This window comes from Pristis pectinata, chromosome 1 (genome assembly GCF_009764475.1).
Source record: "Pristis pectinata isolate sPriPec2 chromosome 1, sPriPec2.1.pri, whole genome shotgun sequence".
NCBI lineage: Eukaryota > Metazoa > Chordata > Chondrichthyes > Rhinopristiformes > Pristidae > Pristis > Pristis pectinata.
Genome location: NC_067405.1, coordinates 65,631,448 through 65,656,984, shown reverse-complemented (window position 1 = coordinate 65,656,984; position 25,537 = coordinate 65,631,448). Strand labels below are relative to the sequence as shown.

Below are 25,537 nucleotides of genomic sequence, written 5' to 3'. Positions count from 1 at the left end.
CCTGCTGCATATTTTTTCAAAGTAGTTCCCATTCTGTTGGTCATTGTGTGAAATTAGGAAAACCCCACTTTAAAATGACATCAGCTATCTACTGAGGTATTGGAAGAAATCTCGTATTTTCATTGGTAAATTTCTACTGCTGTTCAGAAATGAGAATTTGTTCAGGAACCATAGAGTAGGATTCAGAAACCATTTTACTGACCTTAACTGTCACAACCCTGCAGCGAACCCTTGGAACTTCCCTCTGCTTTCCCAAAGGTATTGAGTAATAAGTGTGTTCTCAGTGATTCCTGGCCATTGCCCTCTGTTTGTGGATGTCCTTACAAGTGAGGCTGACCTTAATTCTCAGCCAATGGGCATAGCCTGCGCTTTGCCCACAAGGAGGAGTGTGGTGAGAGACTCAATGGATGGGATCAAAAGCTGGGATCCTGGCTGACTTTCATCCCCTTTTCCTCAACGACCTTACAACCTTCCCCTCCCGCCCATTCCCAAACCTGTGGGGTTCAAGCCCAATTATTCATAATCCTGCTCCAACTGAGAGATTAATTAAAGCAAGTATTTAACGGGGCCTTGCCATTTTTGGAGAGGCAGGTACAGGGCTGTAAAGAAGCCCCGTGCACCTTGAGGCCTTTGAGCAGCTGAGACTGTGGGAGGTTCCCCTGCAGTGTCCATTATCCAGAAGCCTTTGAAGACCAGGCAATCTCAATGCCCTTGTGTTTTCTGTAGTCAAAACAGCTCACTGAACATGGAGTCTTTGACCATTTGCTTCTTGTTTCAGGGGCAAGATTGTTCTGGGATACACAGAGGCCGAGCTCCGGGCACGAGGGACAGGATACCAGTTCATCCACGCTGCCGACATGTTGCACTGTGCGGAAAATCACGTTCGAAGTAAGTTCCCCGGACTCTCCCTTTGTCTTAATGTACCACCCAGCTGTCGTAGTTCACCCACTGTCTGACCCTCCAAACCTTTCCCGGTTATGGCAGCAATGCTGAGAAACACTGGTAACATATTGGCCCAAGTAACATATGTAAGGCCCAAAGCAGGGCTGTTAGGTTAATAAAAAGTCACCAAATTATGGGCGACACACCCTCCTCGCACACCAGTGTTCAAGGACAGACATTGCGGCCTCCTCTACGTGGGTGGGACCGAACGCAGATTGGGTGACCGCTTCTCTGAGCACCTTCGCTCCGTCCGCTGTGGCAGCCATTTTAATTCTGCTTCCCATTCCCACACCAACATGTCTGTCCATGGCCTGCTCCACTGCTAGGTCGAGGATAAATGCAAATTGGAGGAACGGCACCTCATATTCCGCCTGGGCAGTCTCCAACCTGGCGGCATGAACATCAAATCCTCAAACTTCCTTTAACTGCTCCCCCTCTGTCTCTTTTCCATTTGTATCTTGTCCTTCTCCTCCTGAATCCAACTGCCCCTCATCACCCTATCTCTTTCCCCTCCCCTACCTTCTCCATCTGCCCGTCACCCACACACTCCTCCCACTGGTTCCTCTCCCCATCTCCCTCCCTTTATTCCATGCTCCACCGTCCTCCCCAATCAGATTCCGTCATCTTCGGCCCTTTGTCACTCTACCTATCACCTCCCAGCTTCTGACAATCACCTCCCTCCCTCATCTGCCTATCACTCCCCTCACCTGGATCCACCTATCACCTGCCAGCTCTTGCTCCACCCCTTCCCTCCAACTTTTACACCGGCTATCTCCAGTTGAAGGGCCTCGACCCGAACATCGACTGTCCATTTCCCTCCATAGGTGCTGCCTGACCCGCTGAGTTCCTCCAGTGCTTTCTGTGTTGCTCCAGATTTCCAGCATCTGCAGTCCTCTGTGTCTCCAGCGTTCAGTTATGCCCATTTTGTTACCTGGTTTTCTATCTCTGTGGGTTATGCGGGTAAGGGGAGACACAGGTTTGCAATGTGGGCAGATAAAATGGAATCGGGTGCCAGTGGGAAGTGCCATGCAAGGGTCAGTTTAAAGGTTATGGTTCTAAGCTCTTTCCTCTCCTCCACAAGATAATTCAGGGGTCTGACTCACCCAGGCCTCCTGCATTTCTGTTTATCAGAACAGTTAACTAAGAAATGTGCCCCGAGTTCTCTGTCAGCATAGACCAGGAACATATTCTCTATTAAGAATGGCTGTGTGCATTGACAGGATGAGTTAAAGACAGCGGGTTTAATGAGCCTGAAAGCAGGTACCACCAGGCTCAAGGACAGCTTCTATCCAGCTGTTACAAGACTATTGAAAGGTCCCCTAGAACAATAAGATGGATTCTTGACCTCTCAATCTACCTCGTTATGACCTTGCACCTTATTGTCCACCTGCACTGCACTTTCTCTATAGCTGTGACACTTTACTCTGCATTCTGTATTGTTTTACCTTGTACTACCTCAGTGCACTGTGTAATGAATTGATCTGTATAAACGGTATGCAAGACAAGTTTTTCACTGTACCTCAGAACAAGTAACAATAATAAACCAATTCCAATACCAATTGACCATCCATAATCAAAGGCCCCACCCAACCTGGACATTGTCTCTTCTCCCCCCTCCCATTGAGCAGAAGATACAAAAGACTGAAACTACGTATCATCAAGCTCAAGGACAGTTTCTATCCCATTGTTATAAGACTATTGAACGGAGCTCTGTATGATAAAATGGACTCTTGGTCTCACAATCTAGCTTGTCATGGCCTTGCACCTTATTGTCTGTCTGCACTGCACTTTCTCTGCAACTATAACACTATATTCTGCATTCTGTTATTGCTTTTCCCTTGTACTATCTCGTTGTACTGATGTTGTGAAATGATCTGTATGGATGGCATGCAAAAAAAGTTTTTCACTGTTCCTTGGTACATGTGGCAATAATAAACCAATTACCGATTCTGTTGGTAGGGTAGGAATTGACTTATTAGATGCTTCTTGTTGGACTTCTAACACAGAATGGGCCAGTGTGTTTTGGTGCCTCTAGGATGATGCGTCTACAAATGACTCAATATAGACAGCTCAATATTTCCCCTAAGATTGTGGTGTGAAGGTATTAAACTCAGTAGTCCTCTTAGATATTTCTGATGGAGTAAAGGTTGGCAGAATCCTGAGAACAAATCAATTGCCCCTGATGGTTCATTACTAGTTGGTTTGCTTTTGTTTTTAAGAGGGATATTCTGCTCCCAAAAAATACTTCAGGTAACATATTCAATGTTTACCACAGCCATTCTGTCTCCTTACATGCCTATTATTTTCCAGTTAATCTTTCTTAGTTCTATTTTTTGTCTGACTTGGTTTTTATCAGAACCCCTAATTTTTGATCTCAGTTGTCCAGATGTTTCCCTGGGAGACTGAAGAATTTCAGTCCTCTTTCCCCTTCCCTTGCATGTGTTTGCAGGCTAGCCGAGGCCAAGTTAATTGGAGGATAACTGGATCAGCGAAAGCAGATGTACTTCAGTCCTTATTTTAAAACCATAAATTTTGTTTGTGTAATCTTTGGCTTTAATCTCTCAGCTGCTAAATCCTCTATCCTTGCATGGTTACTTTCAGACCCAGATATTCCTATAATCCTCTGGCCACCCTCAGATCTCCCACTCTCCAGAAACTTCAGCTGCCCGTGTCCTAATCTGTGTTTCGTCCCACTCATCCATGGCCCTCTTGTGCTCGAGGGCTTTCATTGGCTCCCGGTTTATCAGTGCTCCTCCTTTTGTTCAGCTTGCTCTATAGCCTTGTCATTGCTTGTCTCTGTGCAGTCCCCACCATCTCCACCATCCATGAACCCATGAACGCTACCTCATTATTCCTTTTTTATTGCACTATTTATTTATTTTTGTAACTTATAGATTTCTACGTCTTGCATCATGCCGCAAAACCACAAATTTCACGTCATGTCAGTGATAATGATTCTGATTCAGAGATTCTGTCCTGTTCCATTTCTGGCCTGTGCACAAGTGGGCTTTCAGTGACACAAGAACAGAGACGCACGAAATTCTGCAAATGCTGGAATCTGGAGCAATAAGCGCTGGAGGGACTCAGCAGGTCAGGCAGCATCCATTATTTCTTTCCATGGATGGTGCCTGACCTGCTGAGTTCCTCCAGCACTTTGTGTTTGTTGTTTCAGTGATACCACCAGTTTCAGCTGCTGAGACCAAGCTCTGGAGCTCCCTCTCTAAATCCTGCTGCCTCTCCGACCCCTTTGGATGTTCCTATGAAGGATTTTGAGAGGTTTTTGTACGTTAAAGGTATTTGATAAATACAGTTGTCATTGCAGTAGTCCAGTCTCCTGGGCGGAGACTTGAGTCTCATGCAAAACAATACAGTACAATTAGTACATGTCTTTCTTTACATCCACTGTGCCATCAAATCAACACATTCTACAATGCACCAATGTCAGTCATGTCTCCTCTTTCAGCAATACACCCACGAAGTGTTTGAGATGCTGTTGAACAGGACCCAGTTCCTCAGTGTCCAGTGGCGACAGGACCCTAGGCTGTGCCCCTTCCCCACAGAGCCTTTGCATCGGCTGCACCGAGCTTCAGTGCATCCTTCAGCATGCACTCCCGCACCCTGGAATGTGCCAGTCGGCAGCATTCCCTGATGGACATCTCACACTGGAAGACCAACAAGTTTCGGTGAGACTAGAGTGCACGTTTCACCAAGTCGACGATCTTCCAGCAGCAGTCGATGTTTGTCTCCGTGTGTGTCCGAGACAAATTTCAAATGCTGCTGGAAGATCATCAAGCTGAGACTGAGGGCCTGTGGCTGGAATGAAAGGAGCCCAGGCCAGGCAGGATAGAAATCAAAGGGATGACTACCTTTGGGGTGAGATGAGAGGAAATCTATGGAGAGACAGGGCTGGATAGATGTAGAAGGCAAGGAAGAGAAGGGATAATAAAGGAAGGATCATCATGGAATGTGACTGTGTTACGTGGTTCTGCACCTGAACTTGCCTTCCTGTAAGCAGCAGGAGTATGCCTCTGGAGTAAACATCATTGATAGTTTCTGTTTCTTAAGGGACCTTTTCAGCTTGGTGTCTGAGGGGCTGAAGGATGCTTTGGGTTTCAACTTGATGGGGAGTCTGCAATCTCGCAATGGATGTGGTCTTAGCTGGGTGAGAAGGAGGAGAATACCTTGTCTGTATTCTGACAGCTTCCTGCCATGGTATGTATGAAAGGCCAGGGGGTTATTGCTCCCACTTGTGCAATTCCACTCGCTGATCGATCGCTTCAGGGCTTCCCTGAACACCCCGCTGTTGGACTGGGGAAACTGGTATGTGGTGACCACTGTTGCTGTAGGGAAAGAGGATCTCTGGCATTGGCCCCAAGGTCCATTAGCTCATGGACTAAGGGTGAGGTCTCTCTAATAGTGTGACATCCTATAGGACCGAGAGCCACACAGCACAGAAACGGACCCTTCAGCCCACTGAGGACACGCCGATCATCAATTAACCATTTACACCAATCCTACCCTCATCACATTTTATTCTTCCCATATTCCTGTCAGCTCCTCCGAGATTCTACCACTCACCCAGACATGGGGTCATTTACTGTGGCCAATTAGATGTCTTTGGGATGTCGGAGGAAACCAGAGCACCGAGAGGAAACCCACTCGGTCACAGGAAGAACATGCAAACTCCACACTGGTAGTGCTGGAGGTTAGGATCGAACCCAGGTCACTGGAACTGTGAACCAGTGGCTCTACTAGCTGCACCGCTGTGCCATCTGGGGTTGGGCTCGATGTTTCCAATGCTCTTTGGTAATGAGTTGGCAGCAGGACCTGCACCCATTTAATATAACCTTGATTCTCTGCTCAAACAGTTCAACGAATTACTTGGATAAGATAAGACAAGATATCTTTATTAGTCACATGTACATCGAAACACGCAGTGAAATGCACATTTTGCATAGAGTGTTCTGGGGGCTGCACGCAAGTGTCGCCACGCTTCCGGCGCCAACATAGCATGCCCACAACTTCCTGACCTGTACATCTTTGGAATGTGGGAGGAAACCAGAGCACCCGGGGGAAACCCACACAGACACAGGGATATACTGTATAGACCAGAATCGATCACTGACCGAGTCTGTTCCCCCACAGATGGTGCCTGAATATCTTCAGCTTGTGTGTAGAATTGGTTAGTTTCAATTAATCCTAGTCTTGTTACTTTTGATAATTCTACTGTTTCTAAGGACTTTCATCCACACTTCTCTCTAGAAATGTGGTTGTCATTTTAACCCCTTGATACCAATTTCTTGAGTAGCCTTCAGCAGAAACACAAAGTGAGCGGTTAATCTTTGTACAAAATAAATGGCTCCCTGCACTCCATTACTCATTTTCATTGCTCGGTATGAAATTTTTAAAAATCTGTAACTGGTTCATTGAAAGAAGTAATGAAGTAATTACGCAGCGCCTCTAATAGGTTAAAATATACCAAGCTCTTTCACATGGGGATAACAGACAAAATTTGACATTGGGGCTCATGACCAAAAACTTGATCAAGGAATGTGTGAAAGGAGGGCAGAGAGTCAGAGAGGTATAGGGAGCTATGAGAGAGATTGGGGCCTCCACTGCTGAAGGCATGGCTACTAGTGTTAGAGCGAATAAAATCTGTAATGCACTGGAGTCCAGAGCTGAGGGTGGCAGGAGATCAGAAAGGTTGTGAGGGGCTTCGTCCTTTACATACCTCCCAGTCAACATCTTGCCAATTGGAGTTGGCCACTATTGACGCCTTGGTCTTTCATTCTGGACTGGAGCGGAGGAGAAAGCCCACGTGGAGATTGCAGCCCCAGATAAAGCAGTCTCTTCTGGCCACATGGGCTCAGAAGATGAGGCAGCTGCTCTTGTGGTTTCTAGTTACGTTCTTCCTGCCACAACAAAATTGTTTGCTGTAATGAGTACTGTAGATAAAGGCAAAAAAGAAAACTGGACTAATTTCCCAATCTTTGTGAAGAAAGATTCACAGTTCACTTAAAGTGAGAGCATTTGAAGGATCTAGACCTGAAATGACAGCCTCTTTGGTTCCAGAATGCTGGCACGCTGGTCTTCACCAGAACCGCTGGGAACAGTTCCACAGGAGCCACACCTATTCAGTCTTGCACCAGATCTATGGATTAGAGGAGAAGTGGCATCTAGGCTGCAATGGGATTAATCATCAGTGAAGCAAGGAGATTAGAGAGAGCCTGTCACACCATGTTACAGTTAACAGCATTATTACAGCAGGTTACTGGTTGACTCTTAAATGCTCTGTGAAACGGCCTGGCAAACCACTCAGACCACGGCCACTGCACTTGAACTCTGCTGGTTCAGGAAAGTGGCACCTCATCTTGTCAAGAACATCTAGGGATGGGTGATTACTGCTGCCCTTGCCAGTGATGGCTAGGTCCCAAAATGAATTTTAAAATATCGAGTTGCTGTAACTTGTCTCATAGTAATGACATGCTGAATTTTTGGAACAGATCAGGGAAGTCCCATATACAAAGATTGCATTCCGTATAATGGAGAAACTCTGTGGAATTTGCTAATCCCATCAATAGCTCAGAACTTGAGCCTGTGTAAGCATATTTATGCAATTATTTCTCCCCCTCCTCTCCCCTTCCAAAACTGTTAACTGGCGTAGCTCGTGTCCTCCCAAGGCTTGGAGCTGCTGCCACACTGCTGCACCTCTCGAACCTTCCTTCACACCCCAAATCTCGCCTTCCCTCCCTAAACAGCTTCCATGCTTTTGGAAACCTGGTGTGGTGCTCCCCACGCACAGCTTCCTCTTTTTCCTTTTAAGTGCCCGGCCGCTGCACTGCGAGACTGGATACTTTGCCCTAGTTTCTCAGCCTTGGACTGTTGCTTGAACCTTGCCAAGATTTCCCACGGTTCAAGAATAATCCCAGAGGATAGGATGGCAGCAAGGAAGGAGGAAGAGAGAAAATATGGAGCTCCAGACCAATTAGCCCTGTCATTTGGGAGGGAATCCATTAATAAGCACACACTAACAAGCCCCTTAGAAAGTCAAATGATAAGCAATAGTCAGACCATGGAATTACATTGATTGCACTGTAACAGGCCATTCGGTCCATCTGAACTACGCTGTTATTTATGCTCCTTATGCCTGCTTATCCAAGCCCATCAATATATCGCCCAAACCTTTCTCCCTTATGTACTTAGCTTCTCCTTAAGAATATCCATGGTATTCTGTGCACTCTTGCAGTCTGAGAGAAAACTGACTCTATTCAGCGATTGCATCCAAAATATGATTGAGGAAGAAACCCTAAATTATATCAGCGGGTATGGAGGGATTAAATCTGGGGAGAGGCTGATGTGGAGGAGTTCAGAGATTTCAGATGGTTAAAGGGAAGCAGGTTACAGAGCTAGAGTGAAGAACAGCGAAGGATTTAGAAACAAGAGCTTTAAAATTGAGGCTTGTCTTTAATCGTGTTGTAATTCCAACTGCAGCTTGTTAGCTATGCATTCAGATTTTGCCTGAGAAAATTTTGGATCTTATGTGTTTTATTGTAGAGTGAACATTCACATAGGTCAGTTTTAATGACATTAATCTCTGTCCCAGATATCTGAATTGAAATCAATCAATAGAGCACAAGTTCAAATCGGTTTTACATTAAACTGACCTCTTACAGCTAATGGTATCTATGGAAATGGGAATCCTCACTAGATTTATGTATGAAGTTAAGCCATTAAGGTTAATACAAAATAAGTAGTCTCCTGGCTTGAATCGGAATCAGGTTTATTATTACTGACATATGTCGTGAAGTTTGTTGTTTTGCAGCAGCAGTACAGTGCAAGACATAAAAATTACAATAAATAAATAAATAGTGCTAAAGAGGAATAACGAGGTAATATTCATGGGTTCATGGGCCGTTCAGAAGTCTGTTGGTGGAGGGGAAGAAGCTGTTCCTGAATCGTTGAGTGTAGGTCTTCAGGTTCCTGTACCTCCTCCCCCGATGGTAGTAATGAGAAGAGGGCATGTCCCGGATGATGAGGTTCCTTAATGATGGACGCTGCCTTCTTGAGGCACCGCCTCTTGAAGATGTCCTCGATAGTGGGAAGGGTTGTGCCCGTGATGGAGCTGGCTGAGCCTACAACCCTCTGCAGCCTCTTTCGATTCTGCACATTGGAGCCTCCATACCAGGCAGTGATACAACCAGTCAGAACGCTCTCCACCGTACATCTGTCGAAATTTGCAAGAGTCTTTGGTGACATACCAAATCTCCTCAAACACCTAATGAACCCTAGGAAGCCCCAAAACCTGGCCCACTGTGCTAATTTACATTTTCCAGCTGGAGGCACTGTATTCCTGATGTCAGATCATTTGTTGGCAAGGGGAACCCCACTCCTCTCAATGCAAGTAGGTTACATTAATTCAATACATTGAAATGTGCGTTCTTCCATTGGACCTTTGTTTCTTTTTCTTAAGCCTTGAAAGCTTGCAGACAACATAGTGATACACCTTCCTTCTAAAAAAATCTTCACACCTGATAGAAACTTTAGTGACTGTTATTATATTTGTTAGCAGACTGAAAATTGGTAAAGTAGTGTACCAGTGCTAGCATGGGACTTGTGGAACCAGTTGGAATTTTCCACTCAGCTGTCAATATATTGGATGGATCAATATTTAACAGCTGCAGTTCTGTGTGGGTGGAAAGGCTGTGACTGACCCTCACCTTGTGGTTGAGTTAGGCTGCTTCTGCTGATGAAAGTATGGTGCTCCCCAAGAACCATTTCCCTATGAGCTCTCTCTATGAAATGCTATAGGAGTCCCATTGTATTGGAAGGGTTTGAGAAGTGGCTTTCCCCAGACATCGCACTGTTGCCTGACCAATTTAACATCCTGAACAAAAGAGTCCCATTCAAGTCGAGGCTTAATGACAGGAGAAAACACTGGAAACACTCAGCAGGTCAGGCAGCATCTGTGCGGAGAGAAACTGCTAATATTGCAGGACAGGAACCCTTCATCAGAACCGGTTCTGGTGAAAAGTCACAGACCTGAAATGTTAGGTGTTTTTCTCTCTCCACGGTGCTGCCCGTCCCACTGAGTGTTTCCAGCATTTTCTGCTTTTATTTCAGATTTCCAACATCTGCAGTTTTTTGATGTTATAGAACGTAGAACAGTACAGCACAGGAACAGGCCTTTCGGCCCACAATGTTTGTATCAAACATGAGGCCAATTTAAACTGCGCATCTGCCTGCATGTGATCCATATCCCTCAATTCCCTGCCTGTCAAAATGCCTCTTAAACATTGCTATTTTATGTTCTTTCAGGGTTGATGACAGCGTTCTGATCTCTTGCAAGCAGAATAGATTTGAACCCTATCAATAGCACTACCTTAGAAGCTTCTCCTGGTCATGCAAGGATCTAGTCTCCAGCGGGTCTCCTAGTTGGGTTAGAGCAGCGCGTGTGCAGGGTCTTTGATGGGATTGGTATCCATAGGCGGAAGTGCTGCAAGAATGTCAGGACCTCTCCAAGGATGAGTTGCTGCCCGAGTCCAGAACACAAAGCAGGGAGGTGGTGCCTGCGTACCTGGGCAGCACTGTGATAGCTGGCACCAGCAACATCAGGAGAATGGGAGTCATTGCTGCCTAAGTCATAGAAGCAGGAGGAGGCCATTCAGCCCCTCATGTCTGCTCCACCATTCAATAATATCATGGCAGATCTTTCACTCCAGTGCCACCTTCCTGCACTGACCCCGTTTTCCCCAATTCCCTTAATAGTCAAAGATCTAACAATCGCTGTCGGGCATATACTCGGTGACTGAGCCTCCACAGCCCTCTTGGGGAGAGAATTCCAAAGATCCTAAGTAAAGAAATTTCTCTTCACTTTCAGACTCATTATTTTGAAACTCTGATGCCTGGCTCTGATCCGCAGCCAGGAGTCTATCCTCCCTGCATCCACCCTCTTCAGCCCCATTAGAATCTTTGTGTTTCTTCTTTTTTCTTTTTTTTGACTTTTCTTTTTTTTTCATTCACGTCATCTCCCATTCTTCCAAATTTTAGAGGGTACGGGCCCAGTCTACGGAAGCTTTTCCACTCGGTTGTTATGTTTCTCTCTACTTTCCCTTTCCTCATCGGTGGCTTGCTCCTGCTCTGTTGAATTCTGACATTTTCCCAATCCTCTAGTTTACTGCTCTTTTTGTTAAAGTTATAAACCTTTTCCTTTGATCTAATGCTATCTCAACTCCTTGTGTAAGCCACGTCTGGACCATTTATCCTTTATTTTAAAGGAATGTGTATTTGTTGTAAACAATATATCAATACTTTAAATGTTAGCCGCTGCTTGTTTACTGTCTTACCCTTTATTGTTATTTCCCAATCTACCATAGCCAGCTCATGCCTCATACCTTTGAAGTTTGTTTTGTTTAGGTTTAAGGCCCGGTTTCAGATTGAACTCTTTGTTGAAATAGAATCCTTCTAGTGCACTGACATCTGAGTAACCAGATTACTCTGTTGGCTTAGTAGTTAGTTGAGGTCAATAATATGAAATCATACTGCACAGATACAGTATGATTTCATATTATTGTGGTGTTGCTGGCTATCAAGTTAGTTCTACTCCTTGGCTCTTTCACCACCCTCTTGCAGTTTATGTTGAAGAAAGCGAACTAGCACCTCTTCTTCCTCAGTCTAAAGAAATTTGGCATGACCCCATTGACACTCACCAATTTTTTTATGATGCACCATAGGAAGCATCCTATCTGGATGTATCACAGCTTGGTATGGCGCCTCATCTGCCCAAGACCACAAGAAACCACAGAGAATTGTGGACACAGCTCAGCACATCACTAAAACCAGCCTCCCTTTCCATGGACTCTGTCTACACTTCTCACTGCTTCGGTAAAGCAGCTAACATAATCAAAGACCCCTTCCACCCTGGACATTCTCTCTTCTCCCCTCTCCCATTGGGCAGAAGATACAAAAATCTGAAAGCGCATACCACCAGGCTCAAGGACAGCTTCTATCCCACTGTTATATGACTATTGAACAGACCTCTTGTACGATAAGATGGACTCAACTCACAACCTACTTTGTCATGGCCTTGCACCTTATTGTCTGTCTGCACTTTCTCTGTAACTGTAGCACTTCATTCTGCATTTTCCCTTGTACTACCTGAATGCACTGATGTGATGAAGTGATCCGTATGGATGGCATGCAAAGCAAAGTTTTTCACTGTTCTTCGGTACATGTGACAATAATAAACCAATGACCAGTTACCAATGTTGAAAAGTCTTGCAACCAGATGAGTTCAGAATGTTTATTGGGACCTGTTTGTCTTTTCAATATGGACTGAGCCTGTGTCAGACTCTCCTTCCCCAGACCCTAATTGTGTGTGTGTTTCCTTTGTTTTCCCTGGGCCCATGTGGAGGCTGGAAAATGCAAGTTAGCACTGCCGAAGACATGGTGGTAAAACCATGATGGAAGTAAAGCTCTTCCATCATTCCAGACGCCTGTGTTCACCTGGACTTTCCTTTCTCTTCCAGTGATTAAAACCGGGGAGAGTGGCCTTACTGTATTCCGACTCCTGACCAAAGACAACCGTTGGGCCTGGGTTCAAGCAAATGCCAGACTGGTGTACAAAAATGGAAAGCCAGATTACATCATAGCAACACAGAGGCCTCTGGTGTGAGTGAAAAGGCTCGTCGGTCTGCCACCGTTTCCCCCTTCCTTTGATGCTGCCTAACTTAGCTCCCTCTCAGTCTCGATTCTCCTGCAGGGGACGTGTTGCGGACCTTAACGCAGAGGGACCAAGGCCCTTCGCTTGTCCAACAAGCCGAGTGGCCATTAAAAGCGGTCAAGGTGCTGATCGGAGCAGTGGGCTGTTAGGTTCCGCTCTCCCCAGCCTGGGTTTCAGCTGAGGTGGACAACTTTGTGTTTCTGGCTGATAACAGGAGCCCTGTGCTGTGCCGATGAGTGTAGGTGAGTCATGCCGAAGAATGGCGGAAGACGCAGGCTGTGAGGTCTACCTCTGCTTCCACTGGGACTTCTCTTTTGCATCTGCCAGTTCTCCTTCACAGCCCCCGCCTGGTCCTCCCTAGCCATTGGGTGTCTTCAGATTACCCATGGACAAAATGGCCCAATTCCTACAATGGGAATGGTAGGCCACGTATCGGCCTCTGTCCCCTCATTTATCCTCAGATATACAGCTGCTGAAAATACCTGTCTTGACTTAGACCTTGAGTGAGAATCTTGATTGGCATCAAACTTGGGTCGCTGGAGCAGTGAGGCACGGCTTTACTAGCTGCACCACTGTGCCGTCCCCATTTTGGTTTTCCTGCTTCCTCCCCCAACTAATGGTCAGTGGATGACCAAGCCTTGCTGTTGCTTCCTTCTGAAATTAGGACCCGTGTTCAGGTTCCTTGAACCTTTGCAACCGAAAAGAAATCTTCCATTTAGAAAATGCCTTGGCCTCAAAAGATTCCAAAGTGCTTTGCACTCAGTGAAGTTTATTCTGCTTCCTACATTACAATAGCAATTACACTTCATCTTGAGGTGTCATCACTGTTGTAGCAAACATGGCAGCCAGATTATGCAGAGAAAGTTCCCCACCAACAGCAGTGGTAATGACTTTATTTTTTGATGTCAGATATAGGATTGGTCAGAACACCAGGCTTTTATATTATTAATATCTCTTACCTAAAAAAAAGGTATAGTAGCGTTGGAGGCCGTCCAAAAGAGATTCACCAAGCTAATTCCTGGGATGAGAGGGTTGTCCTATCAAGAAAGGCTAAGCAGGGCGGGTCTGTATCCTTTGGGGTTTAGAAGGATGAGGAGTGAACTTATTCAAACATCTCAAATCCCAAGAGGACTTGAAAGAGTAGATGTCAAGATGTTTCCTCTAGTGGGACAGTCTCAAACGTTGGGGACATAGTTTCAAGATAAGGGGCTGGTCATTTAAATCTCTTTTGGGAGAGGGTGGTGAATCTCTGGAATTCTCTATCCCAGTGGGTTGTGGAGGTTCGATCATGAGAAGTACTGAAGGTCAAAGTACTTTTGCTCTACCTGAGCAAAAAAGCAAGATGCTGGAGGAACTCAACGGATCAGGCAGCATCTGTGGAGGGAAATGGACAGTCGACGTTTTGGGTCCATCCCCATCCTCAGCCCCCATCACCCTGTCTCTCTCCCCTCCTCCACCCACTCCACCTGCCCGTCACCCACACACTCCTCCCACTGGGTCCCCTCGCCCCCCCCCCCCAGCTACTCCCCTCTGCCCTCCCCACCTTCCTCTCTTGATTCCATGCTCTGCCTTCCTCCTCCTGTCAGATTGCATCTGCAGCCCTTTGCCTCCACCTATCACCTCCCAGTCCCTCTCACTATTTCCACTCTCCCCTCCTCCATCTGCCGATCACCCCTCCTCACCTCACTCCACCTATTGCTTGCCAGCTCTCGCTCCACCCCTTCCCTCCACCTCTTCACACTGGCCATCTCCCCTCTACCTTTCAGTCCAGATGAAGGGTCTCGACCTGAAATGTCGACTGCCCGTTTCCCACCACAGATGCTGCCTGACCTGCTGAGTTCCTCCAGCATCTCGTTATTTTTTTGCTCCAGATTCCAGCAACTGCAGTCTCTTGTGTCTGTATTTAAGGTGGAGATAGATCAATTTTTGAAAGATCGGGGAATTGAGGGTTATGGTGGTCTGGGACAGAGGAGGAGATGAGGCTTTTGGCAGATCAGTCATGGTCATATTGAATGGCGGGGTAGGCCGGAGAGGCCTACTACTCCTCCTATTTTCTGATATTTCCTGCTCTTCTTTGAAATAGTGGGATGGGACCTTTTGTTTCCACCCCCCAAGAGAAAAGACAGGTCTTCACTTCCTCATCCTTTCCACAAGTATGGCACCTGTGGCGATCCCAACACCCCCTTGGTCCCATGCTGGAACACCATCTCCCAGGCATGAGCGTTACCACTGCTGGCATTCCCCTTTCCAGCTGTGGGTGTTGATAGTACGTTTTTCCTGGATGTCCCACAGATAAACCAGTATGGGTGTTCCCCTCTCATCGTGGCATTACACAGTGTGTCCATCCTCATCCTCAGCCCCCGTCACCCTGTCTCTCTCCCCTCCTCCACCCACTCCATCACCCACACACTGCTCCCACTGGGTCCCCTCCCCTCTGCCCCTCCCCTCTGCTACTCCCCTCTGCTCTCCCCACCTCCCTCCTTGATTCCACACTCCACCTTCCTTCTCCTGTCAGGTTGCATCTGCAGCCCTTTGCCTCCACCTTTCACTTCCGTTGCCTGAGACCAGTGATAATCCCCGACACCCACTGCAGAGGCCAAGGGCAAGCCTACCTTCCAGCAGGGTCCAGAGCGGGAACCCTGGCTCACTTTGCCTCCTCTGTACCGCGGAGATGTGAGCAAGCCCCTCCTTCCACCTCGGCCCGGTCAGCCAGCGCGGCGCCAATGAACCTTGGCTGTACGTCCGAGCTTGGCGCCGCGGGATGTCACTTCGTGGTGAGCCCCTTTGGGGAGCTCAGCTGAGATCCCTGCCATTTTCACTCCCCAGGTACCGGGGGGTGGGGGGGGTGCAGATATCACTTCCAGAGCCCTGGTCAAATGCGCTTGAGATCTTTAAGCCTGCAGCCACCCTGAGTGTTGGTTTCATGTTTCCTGCTCCCACAGCGACGAGGAGGGAGGGGAGGAGCTCCGCAAACGAGCCCAGCGCCTGCCGTTCAGCTTCGCCACCGGAGAGGCGGTGCTGTACCAGACGACAACGACAATGACGTCCTCCTCCTCAAACCCGGGGCAGGCCGGCCCGCGGCAGGCGAGGGGGAGGGGCAGTGGAGGGAGAAGGAACGTCCTGGGCAGAGCCGCCGAGAAGGGGCAGAGGGCGGTGGATCCCAGTTCCCTCCTGGGCGCCATGATGCAGCAGGATGAGTCAGTATACGTCTGCCACCCGGCCCCCGAGCCCAGGTGCGCTTATGGCAGCGGTTCCTTCAGCGAAGCTGCCGGCACTGGGGGCACAGCGGGTCACCACTGGCAGCCGGGTCCCGGCGGCACGGCTGAGCTCAGCCAGCCGGAGGTGAGTGGCGGGCCGCTCGATCCCTTGCTGGCCACTTTGGACTCTCTCAACCTGACCGGGGAGGACAACTGCTTGAACAGCGACTTGTTCAGTGCGCTGGAGAACCTGGGGCTCGGGGCAGACGACTTGGAGCTCCTCCTGTTCGACGAGCGGATGGTGAGGGTGGAAACCAACCCCGACTGCGTTCCCTTGCCGAATGAGGTCATGGCAGACGGTGAGGTCCTGCCCTACATCCACGACTCCAGAGCGACCAAAAATGAACAGAGGGTCTCTGGGAACCAGCAGCCGTATCCCTCGTCGGATTTCTCCCAGGCCGGAAACGTGGACCCTGCGGCCTCGGGGGAGGAACCTGGGGCTTCCTCCCGGGACTTTCCCCGACACCAGCCTCCGCTGCCTTTGGACCCTCGGATGTTGCTGCCTCAAGCTCCGTTGCAGCCCCAGCAGAACGACCGGCCTTGGGACCAACATATGCAGCGCTGCAGTGGATCCCCGACTCGAGGGGAGCCTGCTCTGCCGCAGCTGAAAGTGCGCCTGCACACACAGTACCAGTTTGAACTGACAGCCGCTGAGCAGCTTCTGGTCAATGGAGTGCAGTCCCACAGTCTGGCAAACCCCCAACTGAGAGACGGTCACCAGTGGCAAAACTATGGTTGTCCACCTGCAGCTGATGAGTCTGTTGCGTACAGGCTGGATCACTTTGCCGGCTATGGTATTGGCCAAAACGTGGATTCCTACCAGCATTCTGGGCCGATGTCTTCTGCCTTCCCTCCCACTGACCAGAGCACGGGTTATCACGCGGGTGGGGCACCATACGTGGAGTTGACAACGACCGGTGACGGCCGGTACCACAGCTTCCTCACCACCTCGTCCGCTTACCAGACTTTCCCACAGAAGCAGCCAGTCCAGGGAACCCCCCTCTACCAGTACCAGTCGTCCGAACCTTCCACCGACCCACTTGCAGACCTTTCTCTGGACGAGCTGCAGCCCATGGTGGACCTGCATGGATTGTTTCCATCATCCGTATCTCAGGACGATTCCCAGAAGGTAACCAACTCGAATTTCTGTTTGGATTCCCGCATTCTGAGTGATTGTCTCAGAAGAAAATGGGGGTTGGATATTGCGGATCTGGCTGAAGATCCCGGAGCAAGAGGGTATGAGGGGTAGAACTGAGGTAGGGGGTTGTTAATTCTCTGGTCCAGAAGCCGGTGGATGCTCGATCGATGAGTATGTTCGTTAGTAGATTTTTGACGGGTTCTGGGATTGAGTGTGCAGCAGAGGACCGGCCTTGATATGGAGTAGCCCAACAGGTTCCAGGAACTGAGTGGGCTCCCCTAGTCCTCTTATACTCTTTATGAAACTGGCGGTTTTGGTTAGATGTGTGGAGGGTGATGATCTAATGGTCCACGGGGCATGGTGCTGGTGGGTCAGGGACAGGGATAGGCAGAGGGCCTGTGGGAAATCTGGAGGGCACTTGGTAACAGTCGGAGGTTCCTGCCAAACATTTCGTCCGCAGAGAATTACTAGTGGCGGCTGGCCTGTCGAGTGAAGAAGCAATCTGAGGCAACTACCAGTAGCCCGGTTGGTGGGGCTTTGGGGCGCAGGGAGTGGTGCTCCACCAGCGATTGCTGCAGCGCTCCTGTCTGTTTTCTGGGGAGCAGGAGATCAGACACACGTCCTTCTGCCACCCCACCCCTCCCCACACATCGCCTCTCCCAGCTTTATAAGCTGCCGACGCTCACTGTCGCTGGCCGTTCCCCATGATAGGCGGCCAAGGGAACGGGTGGGGTTGTGCTCTCCCTGGCCTGTGCCTCACCCTTGCTCCATCCCCCCATCCCTTTGAGCCCCGCGGCCCCACTGAAGCTGAACCCTTCGCAGCAAGCCCCCTCCACTTGTTCCAAATGTCTCTGACAAAAACGGGCGCTTGGAGGCAATTAAAACCCATGCTTCACAGATATAAATTAATTGAAAGCATTAATATAGAGGAAAGCCGCTCTTATCTCCACACTTTCCCATCTAGGTGGGTGACCCCATTCTGTCGACGGGGCGATGTTCGATGATCCGACCCCTTGGCCCAGCACGGCTGATTCCTGCTGCAGGATTCACTGCCGAGTCCCACAGGGGGACGGAGGATGAGATGAGCTGGCACCTAACCAACAGCGTGTTCCCAGCTTCCACATTGGAATGCCGTGAGCAAAGGTCGGACGCTGGCCGAGAAGGCAATGTGGTTCATTCTGTGCTGAATCGCCAGCAAAAGGGTTTGTACCTCTCAGCCCAACAATAAACTTGCGAGTGTTTGCAGTCATGCACTGTGTGAATTGTGGCATCTTCCTGAACCGTCCCAGGCTTGAGGATAATAAGCCTCTGGAGGTACGATCGCCACAAGACACATGTGGCTTCAGGAATGGAGCTGGTCAACATGGAGACACACAAGAGTGCAGTTGCTGGAACCTAGAGCGATAAACAAACTGCTGGAGGAACTCAGCGGGTCGAGCAGCATCTGTGGATGGAAATGGTCAGTCGACGTTTCAGTTCGAGACCCTTCATACATTGTCTCCGGATGGGATGGCTTTATGTGAAGGGATGCTCAAGCCTGTCTCAGGGAGACCAGCTATTGTCAACTCACCATATCCTCCTCACTGGAGAGAAGCCCACACGTTGTCTCCCAGGGGATGTGTAAAAATGTCACAGGGTGGCACACTCTTTTTAAATGTGAGTTAGTGTAAAACCGGATCCAGGTCTTGTTGGACAACATAGGGGGCTGGTTCAGTAAGGAGTGTGGAAGAGCAAACTGGGACCAGCACCAGGCAAAACTAAAAATGATAGGAAAATTAAAAAAAAAACTGCAGATGCTGGAAAACTAAAATAAAAACATAACATGCCAGAAACATTCAGCAGGTCAGGTTGTGGGAAGAGAAACAGCTAGTGTTTCAAGTTGAAGGATCTGTTTCTCTCCCCACAGATAGAATGTGACCTGCTGAGTGTTTGCAGCACTTTCTGTGTTTATTCTAAAGATGATAGGAGCCAGCCAAGTGAAACTGGAACCCAGGACTACATGTGTGCTGAATGGCATGCAGCACACAGAGTTAAACTATCTCAAAACCAACAGGCATGACTGAAGCAACCAAACAATCTGCCGGAGGAACTCAGCGGGTCGAGCAGCATCTGTGGGAAGAAAGGGATTGTCGACATTTTGGGTCAAAACCCTGAAGCTCTGCGCTCCTGTAATAACTAGTGGTGGTGTACAGTTGAGCAGTTAACGGGAGGAGGATGTTGTCCGGTGATAGTGGTCCAGCATGTATGTCCAGTAAGACTGAGGCATTGGCAGCCATGTTCTGGCGGAAGTATCAAATGAAGACTTCCTCCCCAGGTGTCCACCATCACAGAAACCAATCTTCTGCCCAATTGAGTCACTATACATTGTAGTAAGAAACAGTTGTGATACAGCAAACTTTATGGGACTAGACAACATCCCAGCTGTAATACTGAAGACTAGCTGTGCACACCAAGTAGAGTTAAAATAAGGGCATCTACTCAACCATGTGGAAAATTGCCCAGATGTGTTCTGTTCACAAAAAGCAGGACAAATGCATTCTAGCTAATTGCCACCCAATCAGTCTACTCTCAAACATCAGCAAAGTAATGGAAGGTGTTGCCAACGGTGCTGTTGAGCAACACTTACCAATAGCCTGATCGCTGATGCCGAGTTTGGGTTTCACCAGGACCACTCTGTTCCAGACCTCATCACAGCCTGGGTCCCAACATGGACCAAAGAGCTGAACTCCAGAGGTGAGGTGAGACTGACTGCGCTCGAAGTCAAGGCAGCTTTTGACTGAGTGTGGCATCAAGAAGCCCTGGTAAAATGTATCAATGGACATCAAAGGGAAAACATTCCACTGGTTGGAGATGTACCTCACACAAGGAAGATGGAAGTGGTTTTGGAGGGCATTCATCCCAGCCTCCATTGCAGGAGTTCCTCAGGGCTGTGTTCTAGGCCCAACCATCTTCAGCTGCTTCATCAATGAACTTCCTTCCATCAGGAGGTCAGAAGTGGGGATGTTTACTGATGATTGCACAGTGTTTAATTCCACTTGCAACTCCTCAATAAAGGAAGCAGCCAATGCCTACATGCAGCAAGACCTGGACAATATTCTGGCAGGGGCTGATATGTAACATTCACAACACATGACCATCTCTAGTAAGAGAGAATCTGGCCACCAATCCTTGTCATTCAGTGATACTTATGGAGTTCCTCACCATCCTGGAGGTCACTATTAACCAGAAACTCATCTGGACCAGCCACATAAATACTGTGGCTACAAGAATAGACCAGAGACTGAGTAACTCATCTTTTGACACCACAAGAGTTTTCCACCATCTGCAAAACACAATTTAGGAGCATTTGGTTGCGAGTTAAGCTATTGCTGAGGATGTCAAACACAGCTTAAATCTGTGTTCAGCTTTCATTATTCACTTGTTGGTTCAGCTCAACATTGGTTTGTAGAGGACTTCTGAGGCCTCCTGGCATACTTTGTCATGTGTTTGACAACAGTCAACATTTATTCTTTTGGACCTCGCCTGAAAGTTATCTCAGATTACAAGAGGATCTAGGTCAACTGGGAAAGTGAGCCAAGGAATGGCAGATAGAATTTAACTCGGACGAGAGCAAAGTGTTGCATTTTGGGAAGGTAAACCAGGGCAGACTAACACGGTATGTGGCAGGGCCCTGGAGAGTGTTGTAGAACAGAGATTTAGTGGTACAAGTACATAGTTCCCTGAAAGTGGCAACACAGGCAGACAGGGTGGTGAAGGCAGCGTTAGGCGGGGGATTGAGTACAAGAGTTGAGATGTCATATTACAACTGTGCAAGATGTTGGTGAGACCACACTGGAGCACTGTGTGCAGTTCTGGTTGCCTAGCTGTAGGAAGGATGTTGTTAAGTTGGAAAGGGTGCAGAAAAGATTCACGAGGATGTTACCATGACTAGAGGGCTTGAGTTATAAAGAGAGACTGTATCAGCTGGGGCTTTTTCCCCTGAAGTGTAGGAGACTGAGGTATATAAAATCACAAGGGACATGGGGAAGGTGAATGGTTGCAGTCTTTATCCCAGGGTAGGGGAGTCTAAAACTAGAAGGCTCAGGTTTAAGGTGAGAGGGGAAAGCTTGAAACGGGACCCAAGGGGAAACTTTTTCACACAAACGGTGGTTGGTATATTGAATGAGCTGCCAGAGGAGGTGGTGAAGGCAGCTACAATTACAACATTTAAAAGTCATTTGGACAAGGACATGGATAGGAAAGGTTTAGAGGCATATGGGCTAAACACAGGGAAATGAGACTGGCTCAGGTGGGCAACTCGGTCTGCATGGATGAGTTGGGCTGAAGGGACTGTTTCTGTGCTGTTATGGTTCTGTAACTCTAAACAGACTGAATGCCATGTTTTCTCTTTCTTACTGGATACCTTATGTAGTCACCAGGATGTCTTGCCAGGTGTCTGTTTGATGTGAACAGAGGGAAAGGAGGCCAGGCAGAGTGGCGTTGGTTGTGATAAGGGTCAGGTACAGGAGAGCAAGCTGACATTTCTTACTTCAACAACTATAGGGCAATCATGGAATCACACAGCACGGAAACAGGCCCTTTGGTCCAGCGAATCCTCATCAGCCATCATGCGCCCACTTCCACCCATTTTTTATTCCGTAGAATTCAACCCCCACCCCACCCCCAAAGATTCTACCACTTGCCTATACGCTAGGGGCAATGTACAGCAGCTAATCAACTTACCAACCCACACACCTTAGGGTATTGCTGATTTTACTTGAACAGTAATGCAAATGCATTTGAATCCTACCACGTCAACTAGCACCTTAAATGCAGTTGATCATTAAAAGTAAATCTAGAATTAAATCAAAAATCAATTCCGGTCATAAAATCTCACCTGGTTTCCTAGTGTCCTCTGGGGTACAAGAGTTGAGCTGTCATATTACAACTGTGCAAGATGTTGGTGAGACCACACTGGAGGTCTGCTGTGCTTAGATGGTCTGGTCAACCCTTAATTCCCTCTGATGTGGTGTGGAAAGCAGTAGGCTGCATCAGATTGCTGCCAACTGTTTAGAAATCCTCAGCCTCACCTTCTCAGGGCCAGAAATGTTGGCCTTTCCAACACTGCAGGAGAGTGGCACAGCTAGTAGAGCCACTGCCTCACAGTGCCAGCGACCCGAGTTCAGTCCTGACCTCGGGCACTTTCTGTGTGGAGTTTGCACATTCTTCCTGTGACTGCGTGGGTTTGCTCCGCATGTTCCGATTTCCTCCAACATCCCAAAGATGTGCAGATTGGTGGGTTAATTGGTCACGGTAAATTGCCCTTAGTGTGTAGGTGAGGGTGTAGATGGGAATGTGGTTAGAATTAAATGGGATGAGTGTTTGTGGCTGGCGCGGACTTAGTGAGCTGAAGGGTTTGTTTCTGTGCTATCCTTCTATCTGACTCTAACACTCACGTTTGTATGATCATGGTGAGTGTTTTGCCAACGGTTTCAGTTTCTATTTACTAAATATAGACGCTTGAGCAATAAGAACCATTTTCCGGTAGAAGGTACCCGGAATCAGCACTGTATGTTCAGCTGTGCGTTGTACTCTGTCTGTGAAACTCATTCGTTCCGTTGACTTTGAACTATTGCTATGCATGTCTGGCTGTGTTAATCAGCAGTGCATCTCCAGGCAAGCAGCTGACTATGTCGGAGATGGCTGATGGAGCAGTCACAACATTGGTGGTTTGTAGAGAAGGGCAAGCCTGCTTCAGACTTGGCAAGCGGCTCTCCTGTTAGTGGGGCATTAAACATTTCCAACTGAAGGTCAACATAGGTAAAGTAGACCCTGTTAAGCCACTGATCTCATCTCATGTATCTCTCTCTGCCTTCTGTGACCATATTCTTAGGGACAGAAGAACTGTGTTCCGAGCGCCATCGAAGTGGTGTGTCCTGACGCCTGCATCCATCCCAGTGGAAACGTGGTGTCTTCGGACAAAATGCTTCCCTACACGGATGTTTTTGCAAACCCTACAACAACTGGCTATTACATTCAGTGACTTCCTGCCAGGTGGTCAGTGCAGGGTCTCCATGAGGACTGCGTGCAACAGCAGAAGATTTCTGAAGCAAACTAAAGTACTTCTGCTTTGAAGTATTGTCCATTTAATCTCCTTGTTTACTTTGTTAATGAGGGGATGGGTTTACCGTTGAGTATTTCCTTTGCTAAAAAAATTCTTTCCAAGGTGCTAAATATGGGGGAGAATGAGTTGGGAGATTTCCATGCATACAAGAGTGCAGGCTGCAGTGTGAATTGCCTTCCTTGTTGTGTAGCCTACCTTATTTGTTGATGAGTATCATTCCGATTGACTGAAGATGTGAAAGATGGTTCTCAGCTTCTGCTGTCTCAGCTGCCATGAGCTTGGCAAGGGGAAACAACCTCACTTCTGATTGCTTCCCAGCTTCAAACCAGGTGGCATCAGTTGTGGGATGTTTCCTCCCCTTTGTAAGCAAGATGCTTGTAGTCGAGTGAGTTTGTCTCCCAGCAAGAGTCGACCTTTAGGAATGGAAGGGAGACTGTTTTAAGTCAGACCAAGAACAGTGCATTGATATCTTCAGCAAGGAGATATCAGAGACGTCATATTTCACCTGTGACAATAAGACAGTACAGTTTCACAAGTACTTGAAGTTTTTAATTTGTGATGTTCAGCTGTCTGTTGCTTCAAACTGACATTTGGGAAAAGAAGCTAGTTGGACAAGAATGCTTCTGGAAGAGAGCCTCAAGGTTGAAATATTGCATGAAGCTGTGGTAGGACGCTGGAGAGCTTTGATCTGTTCTGGGCAGGAAACTGCAGGTAAGAACAATTGGCTTTGGAAGAATTCCAGTGCAGGTTGATCAGAAAGATGCTGGGGCTTAAATTGTTAGGTTCTGAGGACAACTTATGCAGAACAGGCTTGTATTCTGCTAAGGGACAGAAAATTAAGGTGTGATGTAATCAAGATCTTTATGCAAAATGAAGATGTTGTTAGTGGTGATACTGAGGAACTATTTCTTCACGTGAGCAAAGCCGGTACAATTGGAAGTAGACGCATCAGGATGATGCATCTTTTCACACAATTTTCCTGGAATCATTTCCCTGGAAGCTGTTGAGAGCTTTCACAACTGAGACTGATAAACCTTTCTTAGGCAAAGGGTTATGGATGTGGAGCAGGTCAATAGAATTGAGATGTAGATCAGCTGAGGTCTAACTGAGTGGCAGAGTGATTCCTGTTTGTAAAGAGCAGGAAAGGATAGATCTAGTTCAGTCTTTGATGCATGCACCCATGTACCTGATATGGACTGTGAGGGTGGAAGAGATCGAACTGAACTAAAGCCCAAATATTTAAGAGATCAGAAGGAGCTGAATGGGACGATATTCTGTAGGGAATAGTTAGGATTGAGATGACTGGGAATGGAAATGTTGGATCAAAGGGTGGATGCAGGCTGAGCTGACATTCCAAGGAAGATGATGAATGCTGTCTGGATAGGGAGGAATATTTGGAATATTTTCTGCACCAGGGGCCAGTTGGTGAAATAAAGAAGTCTTCCCATTTATCAGTGGACTTCTGACGGTCTTTAGGGAAAAGTTGTTTATTCCCAGGAATATGGTAATGGTTGTAACAATTTCTGCCAGGAGGCAACTTGATGTGTCATCCCTCTATCTCTGTAACCCCCTCCCACTCCTAAACTGCTCTGTATCACTGTAATCCCCTCCCACCCCTACATACCTCTGTATTTCTGTAACCCCTTCCAGCCTCTACACCCCTCCCTGTCTCTGTAACCCCTTCCCACACCTACACCTCTCTATATCTCTGTAACACCCCCCCTCCACCCCTCCCACCACCCAGTCTCCGTAACCTCCTCCACCCCTCCCTATCTCTGTAACCCCATCTGGTCCCTAAGCTCTCTCTATCTCTGAAACCCCACTCCAGCTCCTACACCTCTCCCTATCTCTGTAAACCCCTCCCACCTGTATACCCCTCTGTGTATCCTGCTATACTCCTCCCACCTCCCTATCTCTGTAACCCCCTCTGGCCCCTACACTCTTCCCTATCTCTGTTACTCCTTCTGGCCCCTACATCTCTCGCTCTCTGTAACCCCCTCCATCCTCTACACCTCTCCCTATCTCTGTAACACAGTAAGTGCAAACACCACATATAGCGACCTCTAGGCAGAGATTTCTGATGACAACATTCCAGAATTAACAGAGTAAGTGTTAATTAACAGAGCTGGTGACTTTGCATTGCGATAAATTTACCTCTCCCCTCAATTTCTCAGAGTGTTATTAAGGGACCATGGTGATTGATCCCAATTGGGGATGAGTGGTGGCCGATGCAAGAATTGTCACCCCTGATCACTCTCAGGTGACAGTGACTGAAAAGTCTGCATGTCTGGACGTTGGGTGAGGAGAGACTGGTTTTGGCAGAGGATATCAGCCAAATACAAATTGACCTGGTTGGATTCGATCATGTCACTACAACT

The 25,537-nt window shown here is 47.9% G+C and overlaps 1 protein-coding gene across 1 annotated transcript in view; it reads left to right on the top strand.

The window, feature by feature from the left end:
• The window catches only part of LOC127570906 (aryl hydrocarbon receptor-like), a 136,426-nt gene extending 111,524 nt beyond the window's left edge, over positions 1–24,902 (top strand). Inside the window, 4 exon segments of the mRNA XM_052016832.1 lie at positions 779–888; positions 12,468–12,609; positions 15,604–17,047; positions 22,929–24,902. Of these exon segments, the coding sequence (XP_051872792.1) occupies positions 779–888; positions 12,468–12,609; positions 15,604–17,047; positions 22,929–23,078 (1,846 nt within the window). The 3' untranslated portion in view covers positions 23,079–24,902.
• Positions 24,903–25,537: the final 635 nt, after the last annotated feature.